Source organism: Phyllostomus hastatus, unplaced genomic scaffold, assembly GCF_019186645.2.
Source record: "Phyllostomus hastatus isolate PE091 unplaced genomic scaffold, TTU_PhHast_1.1 phas_contig_312, whole genome shotgun sequence".
Classification (NCBI taxonomy): domain Eukaryota; kingdom Metazoa; phylum Chordata; class Mammalia; order Chiroptera; family Phyllostomidae; genus Phyllostomus; species Phyllostomus hastatus.
In genome coordinates, this window is record NW_025333849.1 from 3075421 (window position 1) to 3097178 (window position 21758).

Sequence of the window (21758 nt, forward strand, 5' to 3'; positions counted from 1 at the left end):
ACAAAGAACCAACCTGTAGAGGATGTGAGTTCCCAGAAGAGAAGGCTCTTACAATGCCCTGAGATTTGAAAATGTCTGAGATGATACCAGAGCTCTAGGAATAACAGAAAGCTCTAGGAACTAGGGAGCATTTCCACAGACATGGAGATGGAGAGAGCAATGACCTGTTTGGGGTCATGAGACAAGTAAGCAGCTGCCTGAAGGTGAGGAGACCTCTGTCCAGGTAACCAGAATCTCTCACCTGCACCATGAAAATCACTTTAAAAATAATAGGATTTTTTGTTTGTTTTTTACTAATAAATACATTCAGTGATTCAAAATAAAAAAGTACAAAAACAAAAAGTCTCCCTCCCATCCCCACTTCCTAAATACTTTCCTTTAATGAAGGAAGCATCATTAAATCAAGCAATGCCATGATAACCTTGGCACAGTTGTTCTACATGTGTAAGTATGTAAGAATACTTACACATGTATGTGTAATACATGTAGTTCAAGATAAATTTCTTGAAATATAATTATTGGACCCAAGACATATGTATCTATAATTTCAATAGGTAAGGAATAGGTTTTTAAACAAATAGCTTTTTGTATATATAGTCTACAGACTAATAATTGAGATATAGATATAGCTATAGATATAGATATAGATGATATAGATACACACACATACCCAATCTAGGAAGAAAAAGGCAACTTGTACAGTGTGCTTAGCTAATGGCCTACAGTTGTTGACTCTTACACATGCATCTAAACTTTGGAGCTGAGGTCGCGCTATTCTCGGGGTGGCCCTACCAATGGCTGAGCAACACTTTGGTATGAGGACCTAGCAATCTCTGCCCAACATGGGATTCTCTGACTGGCAATCTGCACCTTGTACCGATGGCTTCCTTGCCTAAACCTGCTTCCTGCCTCTTCCTTTCACAGGAAAAGTACTTCCTAAGACACTCTTTACACTCTTAACTTTACCTCAGCATCTGCTTCCTGAAGGACCCAACAGACACACTTAAAAGCTTAAAAGAAAAACAGAAAAATTTATAAACAGGCAATTCATGAAGGATAAACATGGAAAGATGGTCAACACCACCAGTGATGAAATATAATTAGGGAAATGAAAACTTAGGGTGCAATAAGAAGTTTTTGTTGATCACAACTTATAAACTTGTTGGCAAAAGTTTGTACATTTTACTTTTTGTTTTATTTTTTAGAGAGGGAAATGGAGGGAAAAAGGGAAGGAGAGAAACACCTATTGGTTGCCTTCTCCATGCACCCCAATGGGGTACTAAACCCACAACCCAGGCATGTGCCCACAATGGGAATCAAACCAACAACCTTTTGGTCTGTGGTCTGTGACACAACGCCCAACTAACTGAGCCGCACTGGCCAGGGCACATTGGCAAAGGGTTAAAAGAAACTGAATAATATCTATGTTGGCTAGTGTAGAGGAAAGACTATCCTGTGACATGACTGCTGCTGGACTTGCCAGCTAAACCCGGGACAGAACAGACATTTATTCACAAAATCCCATTAGAGACTGTTTGACCCCCCTGCAATGCTCTACAGTGTTCTGGTTTCTGCTGGTTCCTGAAATAGACTTTTGCCACTCCTCAGGAAAGCATGATTGGCAGTTTCCCGTTTGCTCAGGTAGATTACACCCCAGTATGCCTGGCCATTTGCCATTTCATATATAACCCCTTAGTGCCTGCCCCAGGAGGATATCCATTGTGTACTGCCTTCACCTCAGCATGCCTTTTATATATAAGTTCCTGTAATAAACTCTTAATGTAATGATCAAACTGTCGACCTCTTCCTGTGATCTCTCAGTCCTGAAAAATTCCCCAATAGCTAGCATGTGCTGGAAATGTAAATTGTAACATGTATGGTAATGTAAACAGGTATTGTCATTTTGGAAAATGGGTCTAAAGATTATTTTAAAAATTACATCTAATACCATATGGCCCTGCTCGGGTAGCTCAGTTGGTTGGAGTGTTATCCCATTAGCTAAAAGGCTGTGGGTTTGATTTCTAGTTGGGGCATGCATGGGAGGCAACCAACTGATTGATGTTTCTCTTTCACATTGCTGTTTCTCTCTCTCTAAAAATCAATAAATATATCCTTGGGCAAGGATTAAAAAAAAGAAAACATTATCTAAGATACCAATGACTCAGGAAATTTAACTTCTTGAAATGTACTTTCAAGAACATTTGCTAATGTGTAAAATAAAATGAGGCATGCTCAAGAACATTCATTGTAACATGGCATGTAATTATTAAACAGTTCTGTAAACAAACAGGTGAAACCAACAATAGTATATACTCCTGAGATAGTTTTCTAGAATCAGTTAATATTAGAGATCTTTTCACTCTTTGGCCAAGAGTATGCATACTTTGTTTTTTTTTATTTTTTTATTTTATTGATTATGCTATTACAGTTGCCCCATTACCCCCTTTCACTCCCCTCCACCCTGTACACCCTCTCTCACCCACATTCCCCACCTTTAGTTCATGTCCATGTGTCATAAGTTCTTTAGCTTCTACATTTCCCATACTATTCTTGCCCTCCCCCTATTTTCTACCTACCATCTATGCTACTTATTCTCCATACCTTTTCCCCCTCACTCTTCCTCCCACTCCCCTGTTGCTAACCCTCCATGTGATCTCCATTTCTGTGGTTCTGTTCCTGTTCCAGTTATTTGCTTAGTTTGTTTTGGTTTTGTTTTAGGTGTGGTCGTTAATAATTGTGAGTTTGCTGTCATTTTACTATACATGTTTTTTTTCTTTTTATTAGATAAGTCCCTTTAACATTTCATAAAATAAGAGCTTGGTGATGATGAATTCCTTTAACTTGACCTTATCTGAGAAGTACTTTATCTGCCTTTCCATTCTAAATGAAAGCTTTACTGGATAGAGCAATCTGGGATGTAGGTCCTTGCCTTTCATGACTTGAAATACTTCTTTCCAGCCCCTTCTTGCCTGTAAGGTCTCTTTTGAGAAATCAGCTGACAGTCTGATGAGAACCCCTTTGTAGGTTACTGTCCCCTTATCTCTTGCTGCTTCTAGGATTCTCCCCTTCATTTTAATCTTGGCTAATGTAATTATGATGTGCCTTGGTGTGTTCCTTCTTGGGTCCAACTTCTTTGAGACTCTCTGAGCTTCCTGGGCTTCCTGGAAGTCCATTTCCTTTGCTAGAATGGGGAAGTTCTCCTTTATTATTTGTTCAAATAAGTTTTCCACTCGTTGCTCTTCCTGTTCTTTTTCTGGTACCCCTATAATTCGGATGTTGGATCGTTTCAAGATGTCCTGGAGGTTCCTAAGCCTCTCTTCATTTTTTTGAATTCTTATTTGTTCATTCTTTTCTGTGTGGTTGTTTCTTTCTTCCTTCTGGTCCACTTCACTGATGTAGACCCAGGTTTCTTTCCAGTATTATTGATTCCCTGTGTATTTTTCTTCATTTAACTTATTGTAGCCTTCATTTTTTCATCTAATTTGCAACCAAATTCAACCAAAATGTGAGCTTCCTGGTCACCAGTGTTTTGAACTGGTTACCATCTGATAGGTTGGCTATCTCTTGGTTGCTTAAAAGGATGGGTTCTAGGGCTTTCATTTGGTCTTCTGTTTGAGCCATCTCTCTCTTTTTTTGGCGGGGGGGCAGGGAATCTGGTTGTGCCTGTTACAGATGAGGGGCAGAGCCTTAGGTGTTCACCAGGGCGGGGCACCCCAGTCGCTGGGTTGTAATGTTGTATGTGGGGGTGGGGTTGAGAGGGAACAATGGCTCTTGCTCTGTTCTCCATGGGACCTCAGTCCTTTCTGCTGCTTCCCCCAAGCAAACTGGGCCCCTCTGGTGCCAATTCCCATGTGGGTGGGCTTGTGCACCCCATGGGACTTTCCAAGGACCTCTCCTGTGAGGCTAGGTGTCTCTCTGCGTGCCTCAACTCCCACATGTGTTTTAAATCAGTGTCCCCAGGCTCTATTTCCCAGCGCTGGGATCCTGGGTTGTGTGCAGTGCCTTGCTTCACAATCGCCACCTCACTGGGTCTGCTGGTTGCCACCCCTCAGCTGGGGTCTGCTGGCTGCCCCTTCCACACTCAGGGTCCACTTGCTGCGGTCTTGCATGCCCCAGATGCCTTGTGCACCTGGTCCCAAAGCTCTCTGCTCTCCATGCCACGACCTGAGCCTACCTGACCGACTCTGCCCCTCCTATGGGTCTGGTTGAATGGGTCTATTTCAACTTCTTGGTTGTCCGACTTTCATTCAGATCAATTTTCTGTCAGTTCTGGTTGTTATTCTGTTTCTAAATTGTTGTTGTCCCTATCTTGGTTGTGCAAGGAGGCACAGTGCGTCCACCTATGCCTCCATCTTGGTCAGAAGTCCCACATTGATTTGTTTAAAACAGTTTTTTATTGTAGTAAAATATGTATAACGTAATATTTATCATTTTAACCACATGTAAGTGCACAATTTGGTGACATTAAATATATTTACAATGTTTTCATGGCCTATCCATGTTTTAGCATGTATCAAAATGTCATTTGTTTTTATGGTTGAGTAATATTCCATTCCATGTACATAGCACATTTTACTTTTTAATCCTCACCTGAGGATATTTTTTATTGGTATTAGAGAGAGAAGAATAGACAGAAAGAGAGAGAGAGACAGGCATTGATCAGTTGCATCCAATCTGCTCCCCAAGTAGGGATTGAACCTGCAACCTAAGCGCATGCCCTGACTGGGAATTTAGCCCACAACCTTTTGGTGAACAGTATGATGCTCTAACCAATTGAGTCACCTAGCCATGGCTACAGAGCATATTTTGTTTATCCATTAACTTGCTGATGGACTTGAGTTTTTCCCACCTTTTGGTTATTGTGAATTAATCTCTGTGCCCATTGGTATACAAATATCTGTTCAAGTTCCTGCTTTTAACACTTTTGGATATATACCTAAGAGTAGAACTTCTAGCCCTGACTGGCGTAGCTCAGTGGATTGAGCGCAGGCTGTGAACCAAAGTGTCGCAGGTTCGATTCCCAGTCAGGGTATATGCCTGGGTTGCAGGCCATGGCCCCCAGCAACTGCACATTGATGTTTTTCTCTCTCTCTTTCTCCTTCTACTCCCTCTCTAAAAATAAATAAATAAAATCTTAAAAAAAAAGAGTAGAACTTCTGGGTCATATGATAGTTCTGTTTAACTTTTTGAGGAGCCATTAAACTGTTTTCCACAGCAGTTGTACTGTTACATCACTGCCAGCAATGCACAAGGTTCCAACTTCACATATTTGTCAACACTTGTTATTTTTTATCTTTTAAAAATGAAAACCATCCTAGTAGGTGTGAAGTGGGATGTTATTGTGGTTTTGATTCATATTTTCCTAATGGCTAATGACATTGAGTATCTTTTCATGTGTGCATGATGATACATGTATCTTCTTTGAGAAAATGTCTTTTCACATCCTTTGCCTATATTTTGAACTAGGTTGCTTTCTTGTCAATGAGTTGTAGGGGTTCTTTATATAATCTGGATACTAATGCCTTATCAGATACAGTATTTGCAGATATTTTCTCCCATTCTGTAGATTGTCTTTTCAGTCTCTTGATGCTGTCCTTTGATGCAAAATGTCTTATATTGTGATGAAGTCTGATTTATCTATTTTTTCTCTTGTGGGTGCTTTGATATTACATCCATAAAATTGTTGTCAATTTTAACATCATGAAGATTTTCCCCAACATTTCCCTTGAGAGTCACATAGTCTTAGTGTAACAAAAAATACAGATTTGATCCTGGCTGGCGTAGCCAGGCCAGTGGATCAGCGGCTTGAGCGCGGGCTGCGAACCAAAGCATCGCAGGTTTGATTCCCAATCAGGGCACATGCCTGGGTTGCAGGCCACAGCTCTTACCAACCACACATTGATGTTTCTCTCTCTCTCTCTCTCTTTCTCTCTTTCTCCCTCCCTTCCCTCTCTAAAAATAAATAAATAAATTTTTAAAAAATGCAGATTTGGCTGCCTGCTGCAACAAAAGCCAAACTCATGAAATAAGTGCTGGTGCAAATGGAAAAAGGTTTATTCATGTGCTGTGATCTGGGAGAATGCTGGACTCCTTATGTCCAAGACCATCCCCCCTTTCTGTGCAAGCTCTCAGTTCTTACAGAAATAGGGAGGGGAGGGCTTTTTGCTATCCAATTATCTTGCTAGCTTTTGGTGCACTTGGGCCCTATCCATTTATATTTCTAGCTTTTGGTGGGTGCTCAGCTTAAGAACCTCCTGCTCCACCATCTTGGCCACTGGGGGAGACTCTCCAGTACTCCTTGACTGTCCATGATATCAAGGTCATTGGACAGGGGAGGGCTGCAGGACCCACTTTCAGGAATCCTGGAGATACTTCAGTCCTCAGTATGCCTCCTGATGCTGAACACAGTGCCCGCACATCTCTGGGAACCTGTTGGAGTTTACAGGGCACTGCTGAATTCTGTCCTCTGCATAGCCCCCTGTGAGGTCTACCTCTGCAAAGTGGCCAGGTAGGCCCATACACAGCTGCTGCTAGCTGCCTATGCTCTGATTGACTGTCTATGGATTCCCCTTTCACACTCTAGACCCTTGTAATCTTATAACAGTAAATGGATGGAGGTCTAATCTTCTGTAGTTTCTTCCTGCTATCAAGAGACGTAGTCTTACCTGTCCCCAGGTCCAGATATTCCTGTTATCTATTAAAGGAAGAGGGGGGTTAAGAATAGGGGGAAGCCAACTTCCAGCCAAGATGGAGGTGTAGGTAGATACACTGTGCCTCCTCACACAACCGAAAGAAGGACAACAACAAATTTAAAAACAAAAAACAACCAGCACTGACAGAAAATCAAACTGTATGAAAGTCTGACAACCAAGGAGTTACAGAAGAAATATTTATCCAGACTGGTAGGAGGGGCAGAGATGGTCAGTGGGACAGAGAGGACTCATAGCAAGGTGGTGGCTGGCAGACCAAGCCGTCCCACATTTGGGAGCAGGTAAACCAAGAAGAACAGCTGGGGAGTGAGACAGACTGCACAACCTAGGGTTCCAGTGTGGGAAAATAAAGCCTCAAAACCTCTGACAAAAATACCTGTGGGGGTTGAGGCAGTGGGAGAAACTCCAAGTCTCATAGGAGAGTTCATTGGAGAGGCCCACAGGGTCCTAGAATGTACACAAAACCCACCCACCCTGGAATCAGCACCAAAAGGGCCCAATTTAATTTTGGGTAGCAAGGGAAGTGACTGAAAGCTGGCAGAGAACTGAACAAGTGACATCCTTCCTCTCAGACCCCTCCCCCACATACAGCACCACCACAGCAATGTGAGTTGCCCGCCCTGGTGAATACCTAAGCCTCCACCCACTAGTATGTAATGGGTGCACCAAGACAAAAAAAAAAAATGGCCCAAATGAAAGAAAAGATCAAAGCTCCAGAAAAATAACTAAGCAATGAAGAGATAGCCAACCTATCAGATGCAGAATTCAAAACACTGATAATCAGGATGCTCACAGAATTGGTTGAGTATGGTTGCAAAATGGAGGGAAAAGTGAAGGCTATGCAAAGTGAAATAAAGAAAAATGTACAGGGAACCAACAGTGACTGGAAGGAAACCAGGACTCGAATCAATGGATTGGAACAGAAGGAAGAAATAAACATTCAACTAGAACAGAATGAAGAAACAAGAATTCAAAACAATGAGGAGAGGCTCTTGGACAAATTAAGCATTCCAACATCCAAATCATAGGGGCACCTGAAGGAGAAGAGGAAGAGCAACAAGTGGAAAAGTTATGTGAACAAATAATAAAGGAGAACTTCCCCATTCTGGCTAAGGAACATAGACTTCCAGGAAGTCCAGGAAGCTCAGAGAGTCCCAAAGAAGTTGGACCCAAGGAAACACACACCAAGACACATCATCATGACATTACCCAAGACTACAAATAAGGACAGAATCTTAAAAGCAGCAAGAGAAAAGGAGACAGTTACCTACAAAGGAGCACCCATAGACTGTCAGCTGATTTCTCAAAAGAAACCTCATAGGCAAGAAGGGGCTAGAAAGAAGTATTTCAAGTCATGAAAGGCAAGGACCTACATCCAAGATGACTATGCAGCAAAGCTATCATTTAGAATGGAAGGGCAAATAAAGTGCTTCCAAAATAAGGTCAAGTTCAAGGAATTTATCATCACCAAGCCCTTATTTTATGAAACATTAAAGGGACTTATCTAAGAAAAAGAAGATTAAAAAATATGAACAGTAAAATGATGACAAACTCTCAACAACCAAACCTAAAACAAGAACAAAAACAAAAATGAACTAAACAAACTAGAACAGGAACAGAATCACAGAAATGGAGATCACATGGAGGGTTATCAGTGGAGAAGGGGAAGGGAAAATGGGGGATAAGATACAGGGAATAAACAGCATAAATGGTAGGTAGAAAATAGACAGGGGGAGGATAAGGATAGTATAGGAAATGTAGAAGTCAAAGAACTTATAAGTGTGACCCATGGAGATGAAGTAAAGAGGGTGGTAATGAAGTTGGAAGGGGGTGTGCAGGGCAGAGAGGAATACATGGGGGAAATGGGAGTACTGTAATAGCATTATCAATAAAATATATTTTAAATAAAGAATGGAGGGAAACCTTGTGACCCTGGTGCAATAGCTCAGTTGGTTAGAGCATTATCCCGATATACCTCAGTTGTGGGTTCACTTTCCTGTTAGGGCACATGCAAGGATCAGTCAATAAAAGCATAAATAAATGAAATAAGAAATCAGTATTTCTCTCTTTCATGCTCTCTCCTTCCCTCTCTCTCTCTAAAATTAATAAATAAAAATTAAAAACAAAAAGAATGGAGGGAAGCTTTTATGTGAGGGAGAAGGATTGCTGTCTTCGAAAGGCAGCACAGATGCCAGTAGAGTATGGCAGTACTGCAGTACTGAAGTAGTGAAGCTGGTAGACAGCTTTGTAGTTCAAGAAGCAGTGTTGCAGATGGGCTTCCAAAGTGAGACTTATGGTGCAGATAAACTATTAAGTGTTTAGTGAGGGGGATGCCTAGTAGTGCAGGGTAAATTGTAGTGGGATCAGAAACTGGAAAGACTAAAGGATATCCATGACTTAATCCTGAATGGGGAATTGGGTGGCACTCCCAACAGCAGGACAAATTTGCCGAGGAAGCCAGTCTGGGAAATGCAGAATAAAATAAAAAGTATAAATGTCACTAAGCTTTGGGAGGTGATGTCCCTTTCCAAAAGAGGAATTTTAAATATCCTTTAGGAATGCAGGTCCAGCTTCCCTTGCAGTATCAACAGCAGCAACAAGATCTGAGTCCTCCTTAGGCAGCACCTACTTTATCTGTGTGTGGTGGATTCAAGCCTTGATTCCCGTGAACTTTAAGGAAGAGTGTATTGTCAGAAAAATATCATAGGGACTGGTCTATTGGTTGGCCAACTACTGTTCAGGACCTTGAATCTTCTAGGTCTTTAGTAAGACTCTGTGTTCCAGCGGGAACAGGCATAAGGACTTGTGAAATCGGTAGATAGACCTGCAATGAGAAAACTTGTGCAAAGTTGTTAGTGTTTGCCTTAAATGTACATATTGTTAGATTTTTTGTTCATGTTCTAAATCTAAAGGTCATATTCTTAAAACAGAAACTTGGAAGGGTCTCCCATAAACTATTTCAAAAGGGCTTAATTTAAGCCTGTTTCAAGGTGCTACTCTAATCCAGAAGAAAGCAATAGGGTGTGTGGGGTCCCATTTCAAATGTGTTTCCTCTTGTATTTTTGCCAATGTTTTCTTTATTGTGTGGTTCATTTTCTCAGTCTTCCCCATAGATTGGGGTCTCCAAGGTGTATGTAGTTTCCTTTGTGTCTGTAGTGCTTTTCCTATCTTCTGGGAGATTTCTAAAGTGAATGACAGTCCATTGTCTTTTTGAATGCTGTAAGGAAGCCAAAACCTAGGAATTATTTCTTTGAGTAGTTTTGCTACCTCAGTTACCTTCTCAGTTCTAGTGGGGTATGCTTCTACCCATCTGGGAAAAGTATTTATAAAAACTAGTAAAAAATTAAAGTTTCCTTTGGTTTTAGGCATCTGTGTTAAGTCAACTTGCCAGTCCTCAAAAGAGCATATTCTTTATATTGTACTCCCTTTCCTGTTGGGGCATGTTGTATCTTAGGATTGTTTTTGGCACATATCTGATAGACTTGGATAATTTTCTGAATGGTCCTTTATAAATGAGGACCCTTCAAATGTGGTCTAATGAGGTCCAGTAAAGCATCTCTTACATAATGGGTCCCTTCATGTAGGTGTTTGAGGATGGGATACACTAGAGTTTTAGGGTGTAAGATTATAACATGAGTGTTGACCTTCCATATAGAATTAGGGTCAGTGTGAGAGAATTCCTCTTCAGGGGCCCATTCCTCATCTCATTCTGTGTAATGGGGTTTAAATTCTGATAAGTCCAGGTGGGGAATCAAAGTCCCAAGAAGTGGCAGCCCTTGGGTAGCTTGTCTTGCTGCTTTATTGGCAGTTTGTTTTCCCTGGCTTGTCTGGGAACCATTCCTCTGATGACCTGGGCAGTGCATTATGGCAATCTGGTTCAGTAGATTCACTGCCTCTAGAAATCAAAATTTTTCTTTTGCATGTTTAGTACACTTATTCGTTGAGATTAAGAGCACTCTTTCTTTCCATATTGCCCTATGGGCAGGGCTACCATGAAGGCATCTTTCTCATTTATTTATTTATGTTTAATCTTCACCTGAGAATATGTTCACTGATTTTAGAGAGAGGAAGTGGGGTGAGGGAGGGAAACAATGTGAGAGAGAAACATCAGTCTGTTGCCTCCTGTATGTGCCCCGACTAGGGATCAAACCCACAACCTAAGTATGTGCCCTGATCAGAAATTGATCCCACAACATTTTGGTGTATAGGATGACAGTCCGACCAATTGAGTCATTCATCCAGGGCATGAAGTCATCTTTAGAGTCAGTGTAGATGTCAACATTCTTTTCCTGGGATAATTCTAAGGCTCTGGTGAGGACTATCAGTTTAGCCTTTTGTACTGAGGTTCCTATAGCAAGGGCTAGGGCTTCTATTACCTTGTCTATGGAGACTACCACATAGCTGACTTGTTACTGACCATTTTCCATGAAGCCTGTACATCTGTCCAGTTTGGATGGTGAGTGGCAAAAATGGAGGTGATAAAATCTGCTATTTCTGAGGATGTTCCCTACATGATGGTTTATAATTCTTTCAATTCAGTACATCTGAAGGTGAAAATGGAGTATAGCCCGAATAGTAGCTAGAGGGCTGGCCTTCCTTGTTTATTCCAGCTATAGGGTATTTCTTCAAAGGTAATTGTCCTGCTCTAGATAGAAACTTTCCATGGACAAATTGGGGGCCATGTCAGGTAACACTGAGGGGAGACCCTCCCTTTATCATACGGAGGTGGGGCTATTGCAGGGTAATCTAGCAGAGGAGGTGGTGACAAGGGAAATCTTTCTGCCGTTAATCTGGGTTTCCTGGGTTTGGGGCATTAAGAAGACTCATCCTAATTTTTCATTGTTTTCCTGTGTCTTACTATCAGGGAGGTGTTTTGAAGTCAATTACCTTCTCTACATCATTAGGTTGCTCCCTTTCTTTGCCAAATCCTTATTGTGTGAAGACTAAATGTCTGGACATGAGAGATTTTGTCCCACTTCCCTAACCATTGGCAAAACAATTCCAACTATATGATGGTGTAGTAATTTAGGGAATTATTTAGGGGCCATTTTCTCCAACTTTTTCACATAGAAGTATACATAGGGGCCAAGCAGTGTTACAATAGAAAACCAACTTTTTCTTAGTCATTCAGTCATAGCTGTACATGGGCCAATCTGCTAAAATTTACCCCAGTGGACTCCCTTTAGGAATCAAAACAGAACATACCCATACCTGATGGCACAAAAGTGCAAACCCAAAACCATAATCATAGAAAGGCTAAAGATAAGTGGGAATATATGAACAAAACTTAGATCTATAGTTCCATTAGCCTAAACAAGCACTCACAAGCAAGTAATAGCATCTATCTCTTGCCAACCAATAATTCAAGTGGTCCTGACCAAACCCAAATGGCACAAAGCCCAACTGGCATGAAGTTCAAGTTTAAGGGACAGCCTACCAACTGGTACTGCCAATGGTCCTAAGTAGACCCAAGTGGCACAAAGCCAAAGTGGCATGAGGCCCAAGAGGCAGGGATAGAGTATCACCAGTGTGTTTCTGGTTTGACTTACCCAGCCTTGGAGTCTGTTTGCTCCCCAAAAGTTCATTTCCTTTAATCATCCAAGCATTTCAGGTGGTTGAGCCTTGACAAGGAGTGTAAGGAAATTCCCTGAGCAAAGCTTTTGTCAGCTTATGGGAAGTCTCTATAGTCCCAACCTGGGATCAGCCTGCCACAGGATGCTATCATTAGCATTTTAATAGGTATTGCATTGAATGTGTAAATTGCTTTGGGTAGTATGGCCATTTTGATGATGTTAATTCTTCCAATCCATGAGCATAGTACATCCTTCCATTTGTTTGTGTCTTCCTTAATTTATTTCTTCAGTGTTGTATAGTTTTCTGAGTACAGAATGGACCATAGGTTTTTTTTATCCACTCATTTACTGTTGGGCACTTAGGTTGCTTCCAGCACTTGGCTATTGTAAATTGTGCTGGTATGAACATTGGGGTACATAGGTTCTTTTGAACTGGTGTTTCAGGGTTTTTTGGGTATAATCCCAGCAGTGGAATTGCTGGGTCAAAAGGCAGTTTCGTTTTTAGTTTTTTGAGGCAATTCCACATGGTTTTCCATGGTGGCTGCACCAGTCTGCATTCCCACCAACAGTGCACTAGGGTTCCCTTTTCTCCGAATCCTCTACAACACTTGTTTGTGTTGATTTGTTCATTTGTTTATGGTGGCCATTCTGACCAGTGTGAAGTGGTATCTCACTGTGGTTTTAATTTGCATCTCTCCAAATGGCTAGTGATGCTGAGCACTATTTCATGTGTCTCTGGGCTCTCTGTGTGTCTTTCTTGGAGAATTGTCTGTTCAAGTCTTTAGCCCATTTTTGAATTGGGTTTTTTGTCTTCCTGGCATTGAGTCCTGTAAGTTTGTTGCATATTTTGCAGGTCAAACCATTGTTCAAGGTACCATTGGCAAACATATTTTCCCATAAGTTTGGTTCCCTTTTCATTTTGCCACTGTTTTCTTTAGCCATGCAGAACAACAGAGAGCCCAGAAATAAGCCCATGTTTCTATGGTCAATTAATATTTGACAAATTTGGTAAGAATAGCATCTTCAACAAATGGTGTTGGGAGATCTGGACAGCAACATGTAAAATAATGAAACTCGACCACCAATATACACCCAAAACCCCCCTCAAGATGGATAAAAGTCTTAAATATAAGTCATGACACCATAAAAGTCCTAGAGGAGAACACAGACAGGAAAATCTCAGATGCACATGCAGCAATATTTTCACCAACATGTACCCCACTCAAAGGACATAAAGGAAAGAATAAACAAATGGGACTTCAACAGAATTAATGTTTCTTTAAAGTTTTATTTACATAACAACATGTGTAATTTTGCACATGTAATTCATGCAAAAATAAAGGTAATTTTAAGATTTCTGAAACATATTCAACATACTTCTCCCCCAATTTAATATAAAAATAATCTCATTCAAGAACTTAGGACTAATTTTGTTCCACAACTGAGGCAAACCCTTGTGAGTACAGTAAGTCCTCACTTAATGTCATGGATAGGTTCTTGAAAACTGCAACTTTAAGCAAAATGACATATAAGGAAAACAATTTTACCATACATTAATTGATATACACAAGAATTAGAGCCTTCTGGCCAAGATGGATGCGTAGTTAGACACACTGTGCCTCCTCACACAACCAAAATAAGGACAACAAAAATTTAGAGATAAAAAACAACCAGTATTGACAGAAAATTGAACTGTATGGAAGTTCGACAACCAAAGAGTTAAAGTAGACATATTCATCCAGACCAGTAGGAGGGGGGCCAGGTGGAGAGGGGTTGCAGCAAAGCAGTGGCTGGCAACCCTGGGTGTGCAAGGCAACAGCTGGTGGACCCAGTGAGGCAGCAGATTGTGGAGGGGCCATGGAGCATGAGGCAGCTGGCAGACCAGGTGGTCTCACTATCGCACACAGAGAAAACAGGCAAAACTGGGGCGTGAGACAGACCATGCAATCCAGGGTCCCAGCTCAGGGAAATAAAGCCTTGAATCACTGATTGAGGACACATGTGGGGGTTGAGTGCCAGGAGAGGCTCCCAACCTCACAGGAGAGTTCACTGGAGAGACCCACAGGGTCCTAGAACATGCACAGGCCCACCCACATGGCATTCAGCACCAGGTTGCCCAGTTTGCTTGGGGGGTGTGGGGGAGGTCACTGGGATCCAGCAAAGAGCAGAGCAGGTGCCATTGTTCCCTCTTGGACCCCTGCTCCCTGTACAGCATCACAACCCAGAAACTGGGTTGCCCTGCCCTGGAGAACTCCTAAGGGTCATTCCCTCACTACATAACAGGTGCGCTGAGACAAAAAAAAAGTGGCCCAAATGAAAGAACAGATCAAAGCTCAAGAAAAAATACAACAAAGTGATGAAGAGATAGCCAACCTATCAGGTACACAGTTCACAACACTAGTAATCAGGATGCTCACAGAATTGGTTGACTTTGTCACAAATTAGATGAGAAAATGAAGGCTACACTAAGTGAAGTAAAGGAAAATGCACAGGGAACCAATAGTGATGGGAAGGAAACTGGAACTCAAATCAGTGGAGTGGACCAGAAGGAAGAAAGGAACATCCAATCAGAAAAGAAGGAAGAAATAAGAATTAAAAAAAAAATGAGAAGCTTAGGAACTTCTAGGATATCTTTAAATGTTCCAACATGCGAATTATAGGGATACCAGAAGGAGAAGAGGTAGAGCAACAAGTGGAAAAGTTATTTGAACAAACAATAAAGGAGAACTTCCCCAGTCTGGCAAAGGAAATGGACTTCCAGGAAGTCCAGGAAGCTCAAAGAGTCCCAAAGAAGTTGGACCCAAGGAGGAATGCACCAAGGCACATCATAATTACATTAGCCAAGATTCAAGATAAAGAGAATGTTAAAAGTAGCAAGAGAAAAGGAGACAGTTACCTACAAAGGAGCACCCATCAGACTTTCAGCTGATTTCTCAAAAGAGACCTTACAGGCAAGAAGGGGCTGGAAAAAAGTATTCCAAGTCATGAAAGGCAAGGACCTGCATCCCAGATTGCTCTATCCAGCAAAGCTTTCATTTAGAATGGAAGGGCAGATAAAGTGCTTCTCAGATAAGGTCAAGTTAAAAGAATTCATCATCACCAAATCCTTATTATATGAAATGTTAAGGAGGCTTATCTAAAAAAAAAAAGATAAAAAGCATGTATAGTAAAATGACAGCAAACTCACAGTTATTAAGAACCACACCTAAAACAAAAACAAACTAAGCAAATAACTGGAACAGGAACAGAACCACAGAAATGGAGATCACATGGAGGGTTAGCAACAGGGGAGTGGGAAGAGGAGAGAGGGGGAAAAGGTATAGAGAATAAGTGGCATAGATGGTAGGTAGAAAATAGGGGAAGGTAAGAATAGTATGGGAAATATAGAAGCTAAAGGACGTATAAATATGACACATGGACATGATCTAAAGGGTGGGAATGTGGGTGGGAGGGGGTTTGCAGGGTGGAGGGGAGTGAAGGGGGGGAAATGGGACAACTGTAATAGCATAATCAAGAAAATATATTAAAAAAAGAATTAAATTCTTACATTTCTGGTCATAAAAACATCACCAAACTTTTAAATAAAGATCCAAAACACTTCTAACATTAAACATTGAAATAAATGTGGGCTATGCATATATTTAAGGAATATGAATAAAACCAAGATATTTTCCAACCCACTTATTCCAGTTCAGGACTGAGGGAGGCTGGAGCCTATCCTGGCAGCTCAGGGTGCAAAGCAGGAACCAACCCTGGACAAGGTGTCATTTCATTGTAGTGTGTACTCACACACATACATACTCAGAGTGGGCCAATTCTGACACACCAATTAACTTAATGTGCACATTTTTGACTGTGGGAAGAAACTGGAGTATCTTGAGAAAACCCACAAAGACATGGGGGGAACATCAAAACTCCACAGAGACCCTGTGACTGAGAATCAATTTTTTCCCTCACCATTATAATGAAGTGATGCTAAATGACACATTTTTGAGGACCCGCTGTATTTTACTTCATGCCATGTGTATTGTGAAGATTACCACTCTGACTGATCGGGACAAGCACTATTTCTGGCTTTATGTGAGCTTATGGAATTTCCCTCTAATTTTTCCTAGGGTTTGCATGTACATGTGTTGATTGGTACTCAAACACCCTCCTCTTGGGTTTTCCTGTGGGTGTGTCCTGTGGCCAGAAATTTCTCTTTATGGGGCAGTTCAAAGGCTTACCTGGTTCCTTCCCCATTTCTTTGTGTTCACTGTTCTTTACTGTCTCATGCCCCATGTTTTCAAACCTGTTGTTTATATATTTTGTCCTTTTAAAGTTGTTTTAGATAAGAAGCTAAATGTGGTTCCTGTTACCTCATTTTGAGCAGAATCAAATAGTAGGTAACATGAAACACTTTTGTGAAATTTCTAGGAAAAGAGTGTGTGTCCCTTTATAATAAATTTGTTTCTGAGCTTTCTGTTCTGTCGTATCTAATAAACAACTTTTGTATTAATAACTTCAGTCATTGTAGCATTAAATGTCCTCACTTTTAGATTTTTCCATTTTATAAAAAAAATCAAACTTCAAAATCTTCTTACTAAAAAAGAAAAATGCCAGTACTGTAACTGGAAAAGACACCAGCGTTCGGGCTGCCTGTCACTACCAAATCCAATAAGCAATGACAGTGATTAAATCTTTTATGGGTGCTTTATTCAGATGGCTGTTGATCTGAGAAGATGGCGGGTTCATACTCTAACAAACCATCTTCCCTTCTCTTTCTTGGACAGATCTTTTATAAGAGTGTAGGGGAGGACAAACAAGGTGTGGTGTGGGCTTTGAGATTCAGAAGCTGCAACATTCCTGTCCTGGTCAGTTAGCTGTTCCCAAGGGGGTGGGATGGTTGCCTGCTCTCTCTGGAACAAAGGTTTGGATATCCCCAGGTGGTAATCTTCTATCTGTGCCCCAGGAGGTCGGCCTATTTTCCCAGGAGCCAGGATGGGCCTTACCTGTAGTTTCTGAAACAAAAGCTTAACATACACATTACTTGCTAGACTTATAACTTTTTACCTTAAACTAAAATTTTCCAAGTCTTGAGTCCCCTATCAGTACCTTTGTCATTTGTTAAAAGTTCATTCATTATGTGCTGTTATTTAAATGTAAAAACACAAGGGTGAACATGAAGGGTGGAGAGCATCCAGGTAAATATTTTCATTTAAAAAAAATAATTTGGCGGTAGGGGGCGGGGGGGAAGATGGCGGTGTGGTAGGAGGGAGGGGATTCCCCTTTGCCCTACACATGGGAGAGAAACTGGCTGATCTGCGGAGGAACAGAGCAAGGGGCCAACAATATCGCAACATTTATGAAAACAGGACATTAAAAATTATAGCGGACATGGAAAAACGAGATGGTAAGGAGACTGCTTCAGGTTAATAAGGGCCCAGTGATCAGTGTGAGAACCAGGGAGGTTGCAGCTCCCAGGCCCGGTGCTCCTGGGTCTGCCTCAGGGCACTCAGGAGAGAGCGGAGTCAACTGCTCCCTCCCCAGCCAAACAAGGATTGAGCAGCACTGGGGGAGGCCTTGTTGGTTGAAGGCACAGAGAGGGGAGTGAGGACTGAGAGACAGTCACACAGAGGCTGCAAGCACCCACGCATAGCCCTGGGAAGAGTGAGTATCCCAGCCTGCGCGACCAAGGGTGGCCTGGCCTTGGGCCTGTGCCCCCAGCCTGGAGATAATGTGGTTTTGTGGAAGACCCAGACCCCACAGCCCTGAACAAGGAAAGGACATGGACGCTCGTGGGATTCTGGAGCCCGCGGGGGTAAACTCTGGGAAGTGCGCGCCCCCTCAGGATTCCCAGATCTCACACGGTGAATCTGGAAAAGCCACGGGCGCGCTCCGGGATCCTGGAGCCCTGGAGCCCACGGAGGTGAGCTCTGAGAGCATGCTTGGAGCACCCAGGCCCACACCCAGGGTCCTGTGGAGAGGAATCAGACTGGCTCTGGGGAGAGTGCACGACTAGCCTTGGGGACAGTACTCCAGAGACTGAGTTCTGACTGGGAAGGGTGAAAAGCATTCCAACTGCCTATGGCCTGCTGAAGCCAGCAAGACCAGAAAAACTGGTTTGGCCAGTTAGAAATCAACAAGAGGTTTTTTTGGTTTTTCTTCTGTTGTTGTTGTTGTTTGATTTTATCTTTTTTTAAGTAACTTTTTATTTTTTAATTCTTATTATTTTTATATCTCTCAATTCCTTATGTTTCTCTTCCTTTCATTCTAGTGTTATTCCTTCCTTCCCAAATTTATCTCTCCTGCATTCCATCTTCTGATTTTTTTCCCTTTTTTTGAACCTGCAAGTTACTGCAAATTTGTATTATCTTTTTCTCATTATTCTTACATTTTTTTATTTTAATAGTATTTTGGTATTCCTTTTCTTTTGTATAGCCTTCTTTGCTTGGCTGGTTATACTGAATCATTTGATAGGTTTCCCCTGTTATCTCATTCATGGTGTATTGCTAATTTACTGTCCTTTATTTGTGTTCCATTAGTACACTACTCAAGGTTCTATACTCCCTGTTCTTGTTATCTAGATCTCATAGATTCTGCCATATGATTGTTGCACTAATATTACTGTAAATAAGACCTATGTCATACAATTGTAAATACTACACAACACCCCTCCAAGATCTTAGCCCACTTTGAGATTTCCCGAACTCTATTATTGTAGTGGTTAATTCTATTCTCTTACACACTACTCCTATTTACTATTCTTTACTCCCATCCTACCTCAGAATCTGACCTCCCACAGCCTCACTGCTATCTAGATCGAAGTCACAATCCTTTCCTCCCCAATAAGAGTCTTATCTTCTTTCCATCCTTTCTAAAATGTGGCTAGTGTGGTGGAAGATCACAGTTAACACTATACGTAGCCAAAGGATTTCCTATCTCTTCTCTATTGGCTGTTACTGTAAATATCATAGAATACTCTCTTGCTGTCTTAAACCATTTTGCCTTACTCCTCCAACTTATCACAAAAAAGAGTAGGGGGAAGCTGTGAGAACCAGGATACCTGAAGGAGACTGCACCACTGAATCTCACAGGCATTCTATTACAGAAGTTCACACCATAAACCCAGGAACCAGAACAGATCAATTTAAGAAACAAAGGCTAACAAGAAGAGTCCTTCTCAGGAGCAATGAGAAGACAAAGAAACAATCCCCAAATGAAGGGAAAGGAGGAAGCCTCAGAAAAATTACTAAATGAAATAGAGGCAATTCAACTATCAGATATTGAGTTCAAAGCAGTGATTGTCAGGAAGCTCAATGAGTTCACAATGAGCTACCAGAAACTACAGGGAAGCTATAACAAACTCACTGCAAACTATATCAACATGAAAAAGGAAATAGAAACTATCAACAAGGGCCAAGAGAAAATGAAGAATACAATCTCTGAACTGAAGAACACAGTAGAAGGAATGAAAAACAGGATCGATAAAGCAGAAGATTGGATCAGCAAATTGGATGACAAAGTAGGAAAAAAACCACCTAGAAAGAGCAAGAAAAGGAAAGAGGCTCAGAAAGAATGAAGAGGGATTAAGAGAAATGCAAGACAATATGAAACGTAATAATATCTGTATAACAGGGATACCAGAAGGAGGAGAAGAAGAAGAGCAAGGGATAGAAAACCTATTTGAAAAAGTAATGATGGAAAGCTTTCCTAATTTGATGAGAGAAAAAGTCACGCAAATCCAGGAAACACAGAGAGTCCCAATCAAGAGGAACCCAAAGAGGCCCACCTCAAGACACATCATAATTAAAATGGCAAAATTTCAAGACAGAGAGAATCTTAAAGGCAGCCAGGGAGAAACAGGAAGTAACATACAACGGAGCACCAATAAGGCTAGCAGCTGACCTCTCAATGGAAACACTCCAACACAGAAGAGAATGGCAAGAAACATTGCAAGTAATGAGAAGCAGAGGTCTACAAACAAGGCTACTTTACCCAGCAAGGCTCTCAATCAAGATAGAAGGCCAAATAAGAAGCTTCCCAGATAAAGAAAGTCTAAAAGAATAAACCTCCACCAAACCAGCTCTGCAAGAGATGCTAAAGGGCCTGCTTTAAGGAAAGGAAGGGAGAGAGAGAGAGAGAGAGAGAGAGAGAGAGAGAGAGAGGTATGTAAATGGCAATGAATAAGTACCAATCAATAGTAACCTTAAACATAAACGGATTAAATGCTTGAATCAAAAGACATGGAATAGCTGAATGGATAAGAAAACATGACCCACTCATATGTTGCCTACAAGAGACCCACCTCAGGATAAAAGACCTGCACAGGCTGCAAGTGAAGGGCTGGAAACAAATATTCCAAGCAAATGGACAGGGGGAAAAAAAGCCAGTATAGCATACTCATGTCAGACAAAAGAGACTTCCCAAAAAAGGGCCATAAAGAGAGACCCAGAAGGTCACTTCATAATACTCAAGGGAAGAATCCATCAAGAAGACATAAATATCGTAAATGTATATGCACCCAACATAGGAGTACCCAAATACATAAAGAAAATCTTAGAGGACTTTAAGAAAGATACTGACAGCAACACAATTATAGTGGGGAATTTTAACACCCCGCTGTCAAAAATGGACAGATCTTCCAAACAAAATATCAACAAATGTATTGAGTCCATGAACAATGCACTTGATAAAATGGACTTATATATACAGAGCCCTCCATCCCAAAGAAGCTAAATACACATTCTTTTCAAATGTACAGGGAATATTTTCAAAGTTAGACCACATGATAGGAAACAAACAAGCCTCAACGATTTCAAGAATATTGAAATCACACCAAGCATTTTCTTGGATCACATGGGACTGAAACTAGAAAACCAATCCCAAGGAAAAAACCCCAAAACACTCAAAATCTTGGAGATTAAATAGCATGCTATTAAACAATGAATGGGTCAAGAATGAAATTGGGGGAGAAATCAAAAGGTTTCTGGAAAGAAATGAAAATGAACTCACAGCAACCCAAAACTTATGGGACACAGCCAAGGCAGTCCTGAGAGGGAAGTTCATAGTGATACAGACCTACCTAAAAAGGATAGAAATTTTTCAAACAAACAACCTATCCCTACGACAACAAGAACTCGAGGAACAACAGCAAAGATAGCCAAGAGCAAGCAGAAGGAAGGAAATAACCAAGATCAGAGCAGAATTAAATGACATAGAGACTAAAAGCACAATTCTAAGGATCAATGAATCTAAGAGCTGATTCTTTGAAAAGATAAATAAAATTGACAAGCCTTTAAGCACACTCATCAAGTAAAAAAGAGAGAAGACCCAAATAAACACAATCAGAAATGAAAGAGGAGAGATTACAACTGACACCACAGAAATACAAAGGATTGTAAGAAATTACTACAAAGAACTGTATGCCAAGAAATTTGAAAACCTAGGTGAAATGGACAACTTTCTAGAAAAATATAATCTTCCAAAACTCAAT

General features: G+C 41.2%; 1 protein-coding gene across 1 annotated transcript in view; it reads left to right on the top strand.

Annotated features, from left to right (window-relative positions):
• Window positions 1-18050: 18050 nt before the first annotated feature.
• Window positions 18051-21758, top strand: part of ZNF169 (zinc finger protein 169) — a 78875-nt gene continuing 75167 nt past the window's right edge. Inside the window, 1 exon segment of the mRNA XM_045839812.1 lies at window positions 18051-18191. Within this exon segment, the coding sequence (XP_045695768.1) occupies window positions 18051-18191 (141 nt within the window).